Source organism: Solanum stenotomum, chromosome 11 (genome assembly GCF_019186545.1).
Source record: "Solanum stenotomum isolate F172 chromosome 11, ASM1918654v1, whole genome shotgun sequence".
NCBI lineage: Eukaryota > Viridiplantae > Streptophyta > Magnoliopsida > Solanales > Solanaceae > Solanum > Solanum stenotomum.
This window is the reverse complement of record NC_064292.1, coordinates 50,898,379-50,911,740: the sequence shown is the minus strand read 5'-3', so window position 1 is coordinate 50,911,740 and position 13,362 is coordinate 50,898,379. Positions and strand designations below refer to the sequence as shown.

General features: G+C 31.6%; 3 protein-coding genes and 1 pseudogene across 15 annotated transcripts in view; 2 read left to right on the top strand and 2 right to left on the bottom strand.

Annotated features, from left to right (window-relative positions):
* Nucleotides 1–13,362, bottom strand: part of LOC125844341 (beta-D-glucosyl crocetin beta-1,6-glucosyltransferase-like) — a 133,912-nt gene that overhangs the window by 11,655 nt on the left and 108,895 nt on the right. The gene's annotated exons all lie outside the window — the stretch shown is intronic.
* LOC125844329 (rust resistance kinase Lr10-like) overlaps nt 1–13,362 on the top strand; it is a 368,189-nt gene that overhangs the window by 247,546 nt on the left and 107,281 nt on the right. The gene's annotated exons all lie outside the window — the stretch shown is intronic.
* Nucleotides 14–927, top strand: LOC125844368 (PR5-like receptor kinase). The gene has a single exon (XM_049523672.1). It carries the CDS (start codon nt 82–84, stop codon nt 820–822), a length of 741 nt encoding a protein of 246 aa, XP_049379629.1. The 5' UTR covers nt 14–81; the 3' UTR covers nt 823–927.
* Nucleotides 1,125–6,026, bottom strand: LOC125844351 (beta-D-glucosyl crocetin beta-1,6-glucosyltransferase-like; annotated as a pseudogene).

The following is a 13,362-nucleotide window of genomic DNA, read 5'->3' as shown; positions in this document are numbered from 1 at the left end:
GGAAGGATTCATCATGTCAACGTGGTTGGACTCGTGGGGTATTGCGTTGAGGGAACAAAGCGTGCTCTTGTATACGACTTCATGCCCAATGGATCACTTGATAAGTACATCAGTACCAGTCAAGAAGGAAGTCCTCTGTTAAGTTGGCAGAGGAAGTATGACATTATTCTAGGAGTGGCTCGAGGAATCGGGTATTTGCATCGAGGCTGTGATGTACGAATTTTGCATTTTGACATCAAACCACACAACATTCTTTTGGATGAGAATTTCATTCCAAAGATTTCTGACTTTGGGCTTGCGAAATTATATCCAACAGATAAGAGCATTGTGACTCTCACAGCTGCTCGTGGAACGATTGGATATGTTGCTCCAGAGTTGATCAGCAGAAGCATTGGAGCAATCTCGTACAAAGCTGATGTTTACAGCTTCGGAATGCTGCTAATGGAAATGTTGGACTTGAAGAGAAATGAAGTTGCAAATGAAGAGAATTCCAGCCAATACTTTCCTTATAATATTTACGATAAGTTCAACAAAGGGAAAGAGATTGTGGTGGATGAAGGAGCAAATGATGATGAAAAGAAGATGGCTAGAAAGCTGAGCTTAGTTGCATTATGGTGTATACAAACAAATCCGATACAACGCCCTTCAATGAGTAAAGTAGTAGAAATGCTTGAAGGCGAAGTTGAAGTGCTAGAAGTACCTCCTCAGCGTCTTCAATCTCAACCGATTGTCCATCAGACCATGGGAAGTTCTACGACATTTTCGTCTGATTCAATAGCTTTGTTAGATAATCCCGTTGAGGTAGACATTTATGCTGATTGATTATAGTTGATGTAATGTTTATGTGAAATAAACATAGCCAACCCAACAATGTCTGGGACAAAGAATCATGTTGTTATTGTTGTACTATTTATATTATAGACATAATACATAAAAATGCCCTTTAATTTGGCCTCTGCATAGAAACTTAAACATGTATAAAGTTGAACAAATAGACATACGCATCATACGTAGCATCTTACATGGAAATTTGAATCCTACATGGTGTTCTATGTTTTTCTCATTATTTCAACCTCAATATATTTTGAAGACAAACAAAAACACCTCACATGCAATATTATTTTGTTAATTGAATCATAAGATTCACTTATTACTATTCCTACAAAGTTGAATTAGCTCTTGAGTAGCAGCATCCATCTCTTCATCTCTTATAGATTTTAAATTCTTGCTTATATCCCTCACTTTAGCCCTCAATTTTTCCCCTGTTTCCCCTGTTATGACACCTGTTGACACCCAATTTTGACCCTCCCCGATAGTAATTAATTTTTGAGCTTCATAATCTTCAAACGATTTAAAATAATTAGTTTCATAAAATTAAATATATACATATATATATATATATATATATATATATCAGGTTATTTTAACTAGTTTTGTCCCTTTTATAATTTTTAGATAATATATTTGTTTTACATAATTATGCATATAATTAGTATATTTTATGATCATTCGAAAATTGTCCCAAAAATATTTTGTTTTACTTAAATATTTGGTTAACTAGTTTAGTTATATAATAGTTTATATTTTTGAAATAGTTAGTTTATAATTAAGTTAATTATTTTATTTCGTTAAGATTAAGAAGCTTGTTAATTGATTAATATTAATTCATTTTATTTATTGGTTAACCAATTTTGTTCATATCAATTCAATTTGGTTACATCTTTAATCCACATGGTCTTATTCTTATTGCAAATCTAGCTAATCTCTTACCTCCATCCAAACCCATTTTAAGGCAAGTTTTGGGCCTTTTCTCAATTAACCCCAGCCCACCCCTTTAATTCCCAGATCTGGCCCACCCTTTTAATTCCTCAAACCCAAAACAATAATAGCAACAACAACATTAGCCGCCCCAGCCCATTTCTTTTCCCCTGACCCGACCCGGCCCTCCTTTATTTCACTCAAAAGAAACCCAGAACAGCGCTCCAATTCCAGAAACCAAAGATACACAGCAATACGATACTCCAACAGTTCCCACGACCCAACATGTACGCATCAATACACGACGTCAATCACAGAGTGCATACAACGATGCTCCAACGTTCACAAGTTGACGGAGTTTACAATGAAGACGACACGGCATCTACGCGTACAGTTCACGCTCGCGTCGTCTCCTCCGTTCAGTACGATAGTACTGTTCCAGTCGGATTTTTCGGCAAAAAAGCAAGCACGCGTCTTGCCCCTTTCCTCTTTCGGAATGGGGCAATTTTTCGGAGTAAAGTATGTTTGCCTTAACTGGTGAAAGATTTTGGAGTTTTGAATTTTGAATTAGGCCTTTTGAATCCGATTTTTTGGATCTTTTTTCCCCCCATTTTTTCCAAAACCGACTTTTCCCTTCTATATATCTACTTTTATTCACTGTGAAGAGGGGGATTTTATTTTTTTTTGGAAGGGAATTTAGTTGGGAATTTTTTCTAGGAGATATTAGAGAAAGTTGGGATTTTTCTTTAGCAGAGAATCCTATAGAAATTTTAGTTAAGGAAAATATAGAAGAGTATACATTTGAAGTAATAACCTCCCTTAGTTACAGAAAAATACAGTAAGAAAACTACAAAGCCATACAAGGTCACGAACCCAAACACACCGATATCGATTTCTGTTTTTCCTCTGTCCACTGTTACTGGAATTCGTTGAGATTCTTGAAGTTTCCTTTGTGGTCGCGGAAAGCTCTCGCTCAACTCATTGTCCCAGCCGCTGCCCAAAAAAAGGTAATCCTTTTCCCTTTGTCAAGTTCGTGTTCTCTGCTCGCCTGATATTTTTAATTTTGATTATGTAGTTATTGTATGCTTCCTGATTCCCTTAATGGTGATAGTGAGTTTGTCGTTATAATATTGAAAATAGCTGAATGTTATCTTCTTACTGATAGTCATGTTGTTCGAAAGGTCGTTTGACAGTCAATACGATTATAATTTCGTAACAGACTCTAATATGATTTGTTTCCTTAAAATTGAAATGACCAGCCCCCTTCCCTGCGAACAGCCTGCTTGTTCTTTTGTGTGGTTTCGATTTTGCCATTATTATTCAAGTCTCTGGTTTCGTGAGGTCTGAGTTTTTCTTTGTGTTCATTCTCCATTGTTTGTGACATTAGCATCGCCAGATTTCTCCAACTAGCTCTGCTGCTCTTATTCGTGCTAAATCCTTGATCAAAAAAATAAATAAATAAATAAATTGATGTCTCCCCTGCATACCCCCTTTATCCTCATTCTACTTGTGGTTATGTATTTTCCTTGTATGCATGTTTTACTCCGAGTTATTACTTGGCCGAATATATTTTATGAGTGCATGACTAGTCCTTGATCTCATCTCGAAAGTAGTTCGAACATAAGTTATTAATGTTCGAATAGATTTGTAAGCTAAGTTACCTTTCCAGTATTATTTGAAGCATGATAAAACTAGTTTCAACGTTTGTGTATAAGTTATTGGCTGCCTCATTCTCCCATTCTCCTTGTTGTTTGATGCTTAGTATTTCACTGCCTAGAGTACCGAAATTGCTTCCTAATTAATCACCTTTGATAGGGTATGTTTGTTCTTATACTACTTACTTTGAAGCATAATTTTGGTCTGAATGGCTTTTGGTTTCCTTCCAAGATTAGATGGTCATTAGCTAGTTATGATTTAATTGTTCTAATTTTTGGAAAGTGTCATATGTGTCTTTTCTAATGTTTACTGTTGAGATTCCCTTTTATTTCAAAGTCTGCTTTAGTTGTCAACTAGTTGAGGTCATTAAGGTGCTTTATATTGATTTAAAGTTTATGTGATTCACTTTAGTTATTTTTCCTTTATGATACTTAAAATTATGAGTAGTAATATATGAGTTCGGCCTATTTAATATTTTTCTGTACTAAATCGCTACTTACATATTTTTATTTGTTTATGTTACATGTGAAATCCACCTCGAGTCTCCTTTGAACTCTCATCTCCTACCCTTGCATCTCCTCGTTGAGCAAAATGCCCAATCTTACCTCTCATCGAGCCTATCGGCCCTGAAAATCGACGAACAGGTCTCGAAGGTGAAAAAATGCGCAAGCGGAGAAGAATTGAAAAGATTGGGCCAAAGGCCCACTCTTTATACAAAAATTGTATTTTTGTTATTTTGGGCCTAAGCCCTTGTCATTTTAATTGTTATTGTTGTATTAGTTTAGGACAGGTGAAAGAATTGGGCCTAGGGCCCAAAAGATAGAAATATTTCTATTATGCTAGAATAAGACAGGTACAAAATGACTTAAATGGGCCGAAGGCCCGAGATGGAAATGGGCCCAAATACTGGTCCAGGCGGACAGAAACCAGATTTGGGTCCAACTCTCTTTCCCTTTTTGTCTTACTATGTTTATTTACTTGTTAGTATTTGCCATTAATTTTAAGGTTGGAAAATTTAAATCCCTGAAAGAAAGCCGTTTTGAATTGAAATTAAAACCAACTCATTTTTTAATTGACCTTAATATTTATTATATTTCACTTAAGCAAATGCTCTTGTAATACTTTCCTTTCCCTTAAAAAAATGATTTCAAGTTTCAAACTCTTTCTTTTCGTAACTTAGTCATGTATGCTCAAGTTAATCTACTTTAGTCAAATAGTTAATTATCGGATAACTGCATTAGCGGATATTCTAGGTGCCTTAAAAACCTTCCTAGAATATTAATAGGAACCTCGAATCCCTCTTTAAATATTTTCAATCGATTTCCTGTTTTAATCTTTTGAAAAGTAAGTTTTCTTAATTTCCCTTTAAAAAATTAAGTGGCGACTCTTAAACCAGTCTAAAATATATTTTCTTAATAAAACAACACCTTTAAGAGTTTCCGCAATTTCTCCTCTGTGAATTTTGTCATCATCATCTCTAACAATCTCCACCGCAACTCCCAATTCTATGATCAACCTAGCAACCATTGGTTGATCAAGATGCATAGGCATGGCGATTATAGGAACCCCAAAATCTATACTTTCCATTGCTGAATTCCAACCACAATGACTTATAAATCCTCCCATACTCGGATGATTTAGAATTCTTGGTTGTGGTGCAAATTTGTCCAAAACTCTTCCCATTTCTCCAATTCTTTCAAGAAAACCTTTTGGTAATGCATCTTCAAGATTTTGCTCTTCCCCTTTTGGAAATCTTGCAACCCATATGAAATTAACATTACTTAACTCCAACCCAAAAGCTACTTCTTCCATATCTTCTTTTGACAAGAAATACTCAATCCCAAAGGAGACAAAAACAATTGAATTCTCATCTTTTGTTCCTAGCCAATTGATGACCTCTATATCGTCCACGTCATTAGTGATTGGATCTTGGACTGGTGGACCAACTGGAACAACTTTCCAATTGCTCAATTCAAGGCAATAATCAATATATTTGGCTTCTATAGTTCTAGAAGTACTCATCAACATGATTTGCATATTTCCATCAGCTAGAAGATCCCCATCATCAGGTTCTTTCGTTTTATTAGATTTCGCCACCATTTCACTCAATCTTACTTGCTCAATTTTCCTGAGATAAATAGCAGGGAAAGGGAATTCAACCTCTGGTTTCCTCAGTATGTTGAAAAAATACGAAAACACAGCTGCACTCGAAGTTGGAAGCTTAACTGCTGGAATGTTGTGTTCATTCGGGATATGCTTAGCCCATTGCTGCAATATGTCATAAATCACCAAATCAGGTTTCAGATTTTCGAAAAGCTTGGTTCGGACATTTTCAGGGCTTTTTGAAGGATGTGATTGAGATTGGGTGGGAGACCATTGGTAGTATGGTAATGAGGATGAAGTTCAGGTAATTCTGGTAAGTGAAGTTCGATAAGGTGAATCGAATCAGCATACTTTTCAGGGATTTTGTTGATGGTGGATTTGAGATTTAACAGAGTTGAAATGAAGTAAATCAAGAATCCTCTGTCCGCGAGTTTCTTAGCTACATTTAGATATGGAGATATGCGTCCATAAGCCAAAAATGGTAACATCAATACCTTTAAAGTAGCCATTGTATGCTTAATTCTTGTTTTTCTATAGAGGGAAAGAAGGATGAAAGAGAAGCTCTTTGTGGAGTTGGTGACATTGGCTACCTTTATTTATTAAACGAAAATATGATAAAAGTTGACTACGTGTACCAATAAAATTTAAATCTAAGATATATGATTAAGCACGAAAAAATAGTTATCAGAAGTAAAGTAAGTAATTGATAGCCATCTTTTATTTATAGAATAACTAGTAAATTTAGCCGTGCCACGTATGGTGTAAAAAAGTTTTAATTTTTTTTTAAAATTTTTAAATTGAGAAAATAGTCAAATGCCCCCTTAATCTATTATCAAATTTTCAACTACACTCTTATGCTTCACGGGAGTCCTATCACTCCCTTAGACTATTTTAAAACGAAATAATTACACCCTTAGATGCTGACATGGCACAGAGAGTGTCCTCACTCTCTTGGAGGCATGTGGAAGTCATAAGAATTGGTAAATAATATTATAATAATATTTTTAATTTAGCTTTTTGTTAAATATATGTTTTTTAACTTTTGTCTTTAAGTTTTTTGTTTCTTTTTCTTTTTTTTCCCTCTCTTTCTCATTACTCAACATTCACCCAAACCACCATTTCCTCCACCTTGAACCACCATCACTGCACTAATCACATTTTTTTAATCCATTTTCTAATATATTTTTTTACAATTTGCTTCACTAGTTTCTACAACTAACATTGCAAATCATCATTAAAATCATCAAATAATCTTAAAATTATTACTTATATTGCCGGAAAAATCTAATTTTCCTTAATTATCTCACTGTTCCAAAAAAATTAAAATTCATAGAGTAAAGACCAAAAAAAAAAATAGAATTATTAAACACTTTCCATCATAAAAATTCATTCTATTATTGATTTTTTTAATTAATGGAGAATTCCAGTCAATTGAAATAATTATGACTATAAAATAGATTTTTTCGATCATAAATTTCATAAACCAAACTAAACATGAGTTTTGGGTATATGATCTGGGTCATCATCCAACTTTTTTTCATTTTTATCTGTTGACACCCAATTTTGACCCTCCCCAATATAAATTAATCATCGAGCTCCCTAAAATCTAAACGATTTGAAATAATTAGCTTCATGAAATTCAAAATAATTTTCAAGTCATTTTAAGTAATTTTGTCATTTCTTATAAATTTTAAAATAATGAACATGATGTTTTATATAATTATGTGTCAAATTAGTATATTTTATAAATATTCAAAAATTATCTCAAAACGATTTAGTTTTATTTAAATATTTGGCTATTTGGTTTAAATTAATTAGTAACTTATATTTCGAGTTAATTAGTTTATAATTAAGTTAATTATTATATAATTATGTGTCTAATTAGTATATTCTATGAATATTCGAAAATCATCTCAAAAATATTTTATTTTAATTAAATATTTGGTTAATCATTTTTAGTTGTATAATAGCTTATTGTTAAATTAATTAGTTTATAGTCAAGTTAATTATTTTATTTCGTTGAATTTAAGAAGCCCGTTGATTGATTAATTTTAATTCATTAGCTAAACTTAGCTAAATTTCGAATTTGGCAATGACAAAATTAGCCACTTGCTATCCTAGCCTCCCAATTCTTCAAGACCCAAAACTGGGCCATAATTTTCAGCCTAATTTGATTCCAAACAGCCCGCTACTTAATTCCCAGCCCAACACCAAAGAAATCCATTCCCAGGGGCCCACTAACATACAACATACAATTATAACAATTTGCATACATCAAGCCCATGTGCCCCACCCCATTAATTACCCATTCTAATTCTTTTTTTTTTATTATAACAACCCAATACTTAATTTGACTCCCACAACCGACAACATACAACATCAAATACCAATACCAGCCGACCCACTTCGTTTTTTTATTTTCTCCCAGCCCACCGCCTCAGCCCAATTTCAGAAAAAACCGGCCCACTTTTCTGTCCTCCTAAGAGGTTCAAAACGTTAATGTACAATTCCCAGAAAACGCCAACGACTGCTGGCAAAGGGAGACAACATCAACAGCGATTCCAGCAGCATAGAGGCACGCGTTTCTCCCCTTTCCTCTTTCGGAATGGGGCGAAAATCTCAGAAAAAGGTGCTTCTCCAAATTGGTGAAAGGTTTGGGAGTTTGAATTTTGAAATATGCCCTTTTCCGTCCAGATTTTGGGACCCAAAAAAATTTCCCCCCAATCAGCCCTAAAATCTGTATATGTATTCCTTTTTATTCACGGTGAAGGCAGAGATTTTTGGGGTTGAAAATTTTTAACTAAGAGAAGAAAAAAAATAGCTAATATCTACTAAATACATTAAAAGGAGAACGGAGGAGGAACTCATTTTTGGTGTTTTGGGGTTTGATATTCTTGCTCAATCTTCTTGGCTATTGTTCGAGTTCGGATTTTGCGTGGTGAAGGTCGTCGTTCCAGTTTGTTCTCGTCCCCGTTTCGCTGCTCGGAAAGAGGTATCACCTTCTTCTACCTCGAAACGACCCTTTGATGCTCGAAAAGCTTTATTTTATGTTTGTTGGTTGGCTAGTGCTATTTAATTTATGACATTTTGATATGATATGTTTCTCTTAGTCGTTTCATCAAGTCAATTACAGTATTGAGTTAAAGTCTTTTTTTGGAGTTATACTCAATGTTGGTCTCTCTGCTTTTGGGTTTGAGCTTCGCTGCGATTTTCTTTTTATTGTTAAGGCTATCCTCTTTACGAGGTGATGCAAATTTTTTCGAAAAAAAAGGGGGACAATTTCTAAGTACTTGCTAAGTGTTGAAGCATGTCTGTTAAAGTTTTCCACGGTACTTTCTAAATCTGTTTTAAGTGTTGAAGCATGGCTGCCTCTTCCTTCTTTACCTTACTTGAATTTGTGGAAATGTTGAAGTTTGTTTCTTATTCATATCATATTAATGTTGTCTTTGTTGGTTTGTGCTTTTCTAAGGCGTTTAGATTCAGCTTAGAGTCTTACATGTTGCCTATTACTTTACTTATTTGCATAAGTGCATAGATGAACATTGGTTTTTTTTTAGCAAGTCAGCATATTTCAATGTTGTTACTTTCCTTTATCTTTATTATTTTATTCTTTTAATGAAAGTTTATTCTCGTTATTTTTTTTATTTGGAAAGCTGTCAACTTAGCATGTGTATTAAGAGTTAATAACCTGTGTTCATTGTTCATCTTGCATTTGGTTATCATGCTATTTGATGGTGATTGGGTCTCCTCTTTTCCATATTTACAAGTATACTATCCAAATTGCCATAGTGACATGTTTTGCACAAAAATAGTCATAGTTTTCTTAGTCTTTTCTTTCCAGAAAGTTAGTTTCCAGTGCACCTCTTTGTGATCTCCCTTTTGGGATTATATGTCATTTTTGGCCAATACTTATATCCTATATAAATTTTGATATGTAAGTCTTTCACTATTTATTCTGATCAGATTACATATTAACAATTTGTTTTTCCTTTTTTTTTCGTGGTGCATGTGAAACCTACTCGAGTTCACTATGGACTCCTCACTTCTTCCTTGCATTTCAGAAGAGCCATAAAGGCTCAAGCCATCTTTATCGAATCAACCAGCTATAAAAGTCGACGAACAGGTCTTGAAGGTGGAAGAATGTTAAAGCAGAGGAGAATTGAAAAGATTGGGCCAAAGGCCCACTCTTTATACAAAATTGTATTTTGTTATTATTGGGCCTAAGCCCTTGTCATTTTACTTGTTATTAACTTGCTAGAATTTAGGACAGGTACAAAAAGTTGGCGAGAATTGGGCCTTTGGCTTAAAACGAAAATAGGCCCAAGTACTAGCCCAGGCGGACAGATCCAGACTTGGGACTAAATCTTCTTGCCCTATCTCATTTACTTGCTATTAGATGTTTTATGTGTTCATTTAATTTTAAGGTTTACTAATCCATTCCCCAAAAGATAGTCACTTCGGGATTTTCTAAGACTAAATAATCATGCTTATTTTTCTACTCAAACTACTTCAAATTTTACTTAACAATATTTTAAATATTTACCACCCCCCCTAAAAATGATTTTAAGTCTTAATTGTTTATTCCCTCTATTTAATCAAGTACGTCTATCTTCTTAAATATTTAGCCAAATGATTAATCGTCGGATAACCGTATTAGCGGATATTCTAGGTGCCTTGAAAACCTTCCTAGAATATTAATAGGAACCCCGAACCCCCCCTTAAGTATTTTCAATCGATTTCCTGTTTTAATCTTTTGAAAAAATAAGTTTTCTTAATTTTCCTTTAAAAAATTAAGTGGCGACTCTCTTAAAACTAGTCTAAAATGTATTTTTTAATAAAACATTATCAATCTCAAGTTAGTTCAAAATATCAACACCATTAATCTACCTTCTCATCGATTTTGGGTCAGTAACATACATCAACCATCGGATCTTATCTTCAATCTCTATTGTTGTTTGGTGAAGACCAAGAATTTAACCATCGACAATCTGTAAATAAAATATTACAAATTTGGTGTCATGGAGACAAAGAAATAACATAATAAAAATATTCAAAAAAAGAAAAGAGATGAGTAATCAAGCTTGTCAAGGTGCCTGAAGGATGCTATAAAGTGATAAGAAAATGATAATAAAAATAGCTTCGATTTTTTTCTGTGGGTGAGTGATTTGAAAGAAGAAGAAGAAGAAGAAGAAGAAGAATGATAATAAAAATAGCTTCGATTTTTTTCTATGGGTGAGTGATTTGAAAGAAGAAGAAGAAGAAGGAGGAGGAGGAATAAAATGGGTGATATTCAAAAAAAGAAAAGAGATGAGTAATCAAGCTTGTCAAGGTGCCTGAAGGATGCTATAAAGTGATAAGAAAATGATAATAAAAAGAAGAAGAAGAAGAAGAAGAGGAGGGGGAATAAAATGGGTGATACATGATTTTAGGTTTGCAAAATATTTTTGGTGATATAGGATTAACAAAAATTATAATATATTTTTGTTATATATTGTGGTTAAAATACATAATAAAATAAGTAATAAATGAGCAATTATAAAAGAATAATAAAAGGTTTTATGTTATAAAGATTAAAAAAATAATTCTTATAATATCTAATAAAAGCTTATAATTATACTCTTGGGTTTTTTTTAAAATAAGGTAAATAGAAAAAAAAATTGTTCACAAATGATAAAAATATTTATAATTATTAACTATAAATAATATTTTCATATAATTAAAGTGTAAGAGAAAAAATTAAGTAAATACTTAGATTAATTATAATGGAGGATGAATGGTTAAGTAATAAGTATTTTTGGAATAATTATCTTTATTAATTTTTTCCTTAATAAATTTCTCTCCTATAATTCTACATTTTTTTTAAATTTATTCCAACACTATTTTTTTATTCTCTCTTTTTTCTTATTTTCTTTTTCATTTTTTTTCATCTTTGCTTATTTAATTTCACTAAGAAAACAGTAACAATTAGCATCGCATCTTAAAAGAATCAAGTTAGCTTATCTTTAATTTTTTTTACTAATTTACATTTTTTTTAAAAAGAGTAACAATTATCATCTTATCTTAACATAATCAAATTAGCTTGTCTTTAGCTTTTTACTAATTTATGCAAAATGTCAAAAATGAGTTCTCTTAATTAATTTTTCTTATATTTTTCATGATTCATATTTTCTTGAAAATTTAAAAATAACTTCATAATAATTTTGATTATCTCCCTCCGCTAAGTGTAACCACAAACACATTTAAATATTTTTCAATAATTGTTTTTTATGCTAACTTTTATTAATGATCTTGCTCTTATAATTTCATTTAAAAAAAATCTAAATCAATTTTGCTCTTTTATATATCTTATTTTGTATCCTCCTTATTAGAAATAAAAATAATTACACAAAGTAGTCTTTGTCGATAGCTTTTGCACTACAAAATTAAAGTAGAGGACAATTAAGCTCAAAACGAATATATTTGGATAGAAATGTTATTTTGATGTGATTTTAAGATGTCACAAGCTTGAACATTAAGTAATTGGTGTTTATGAAGGTATAAAGTTGGAAGTTATAAATATTACTAATAAATACTGAATAAGTATAGAGGTTATGAAAGATGAAGAGGTGTGAGTTTAGGATAAAAAATTAAATAAAAATAAATAAACAGATAAAAATAAGAGAAAAAGTAAAAAAAAAAAAAACATATTTTTTTTAATAAACAAAAGTATGTTTAAGTAAATCCTCCACCATTTTTTATGGTTTAATTTTATTATATGACATATTTTCTGTTTATCTTATTTTAAAAAAACTTCAAATCTATATATATAATAAAGCTAGATGTAGGAGAGGTGATGTGGCATGCTTCTAAAGCCAAGAATGACATATATCTTTTTTCTCTTTTTTTTTTTTGACATTTTTCTTAATTTTTTACATTTATATAATTTATTTAAAAACCTACAAATTATATCTTAATTACATTAATTTAGAAAGCTCAAAAGTCATTATCATTAATTTAATGAATCTTTTTATTTCTAATTAAACCAAATAATTAATACATTTTACCTTTTACATCCGTTTTGCTCTTTTTTCCATTCATGGGTGAACATTGAACAATAATTGTAATCTAATTAAATTGAGCAATTAATACATTCAATGTCTATGTTTCTTTATGTTCTTTCATATTCCTTATTTATCTTTATATTGTCAATTTATTTGTGATTGTGAAGCTTCACTTTTGCAGGTTGTTGGATTTATGCCTAAAGGCTAAAAGGTCAAATTTTACACACAAAAAGTCAAAAGTTGCGTGACATGTATGGTAAGTTGTTTAAATATATTCTTTATATTTTTTTAAATATTATTTTATACTAAATTGAGGTAGCATTATGTGTTATCAAATAGAGAACTCAAAGGAATAATATCGATTTTTTTACTTCGCAGATTTACAATATTTTATTTTTAATTTGCATCTTCATAATTTCTCTTGAGAAATTTACGTGTTATTAGATATTCTATTTTGATAAAATTTATTTGTATGTGTTATATTTTTTTAGGATATTTAAATGGATTCATTTTTACAGGCAAATTAAGGTATGTATTGTTTTGGTTGAGAACTACTTTAGAATCTCTCTATTAATTCTTACTCAACATTTGATAAATCTTGATATATTGTGTTATTCATCTACATCAAGGAATCTCATATATTGTTCTAATTACTAAATAATTGATGTATTTTTTGGTTGAGAACTACTTTAGAATCTCTTTATTAATATTTCTTACTCAACATTTGATAAATTTTGATATTTTGTGTTATATCATCTACATCAAGGAGTCTCATAGATTCGACCTATAATATCTACCTCAATGT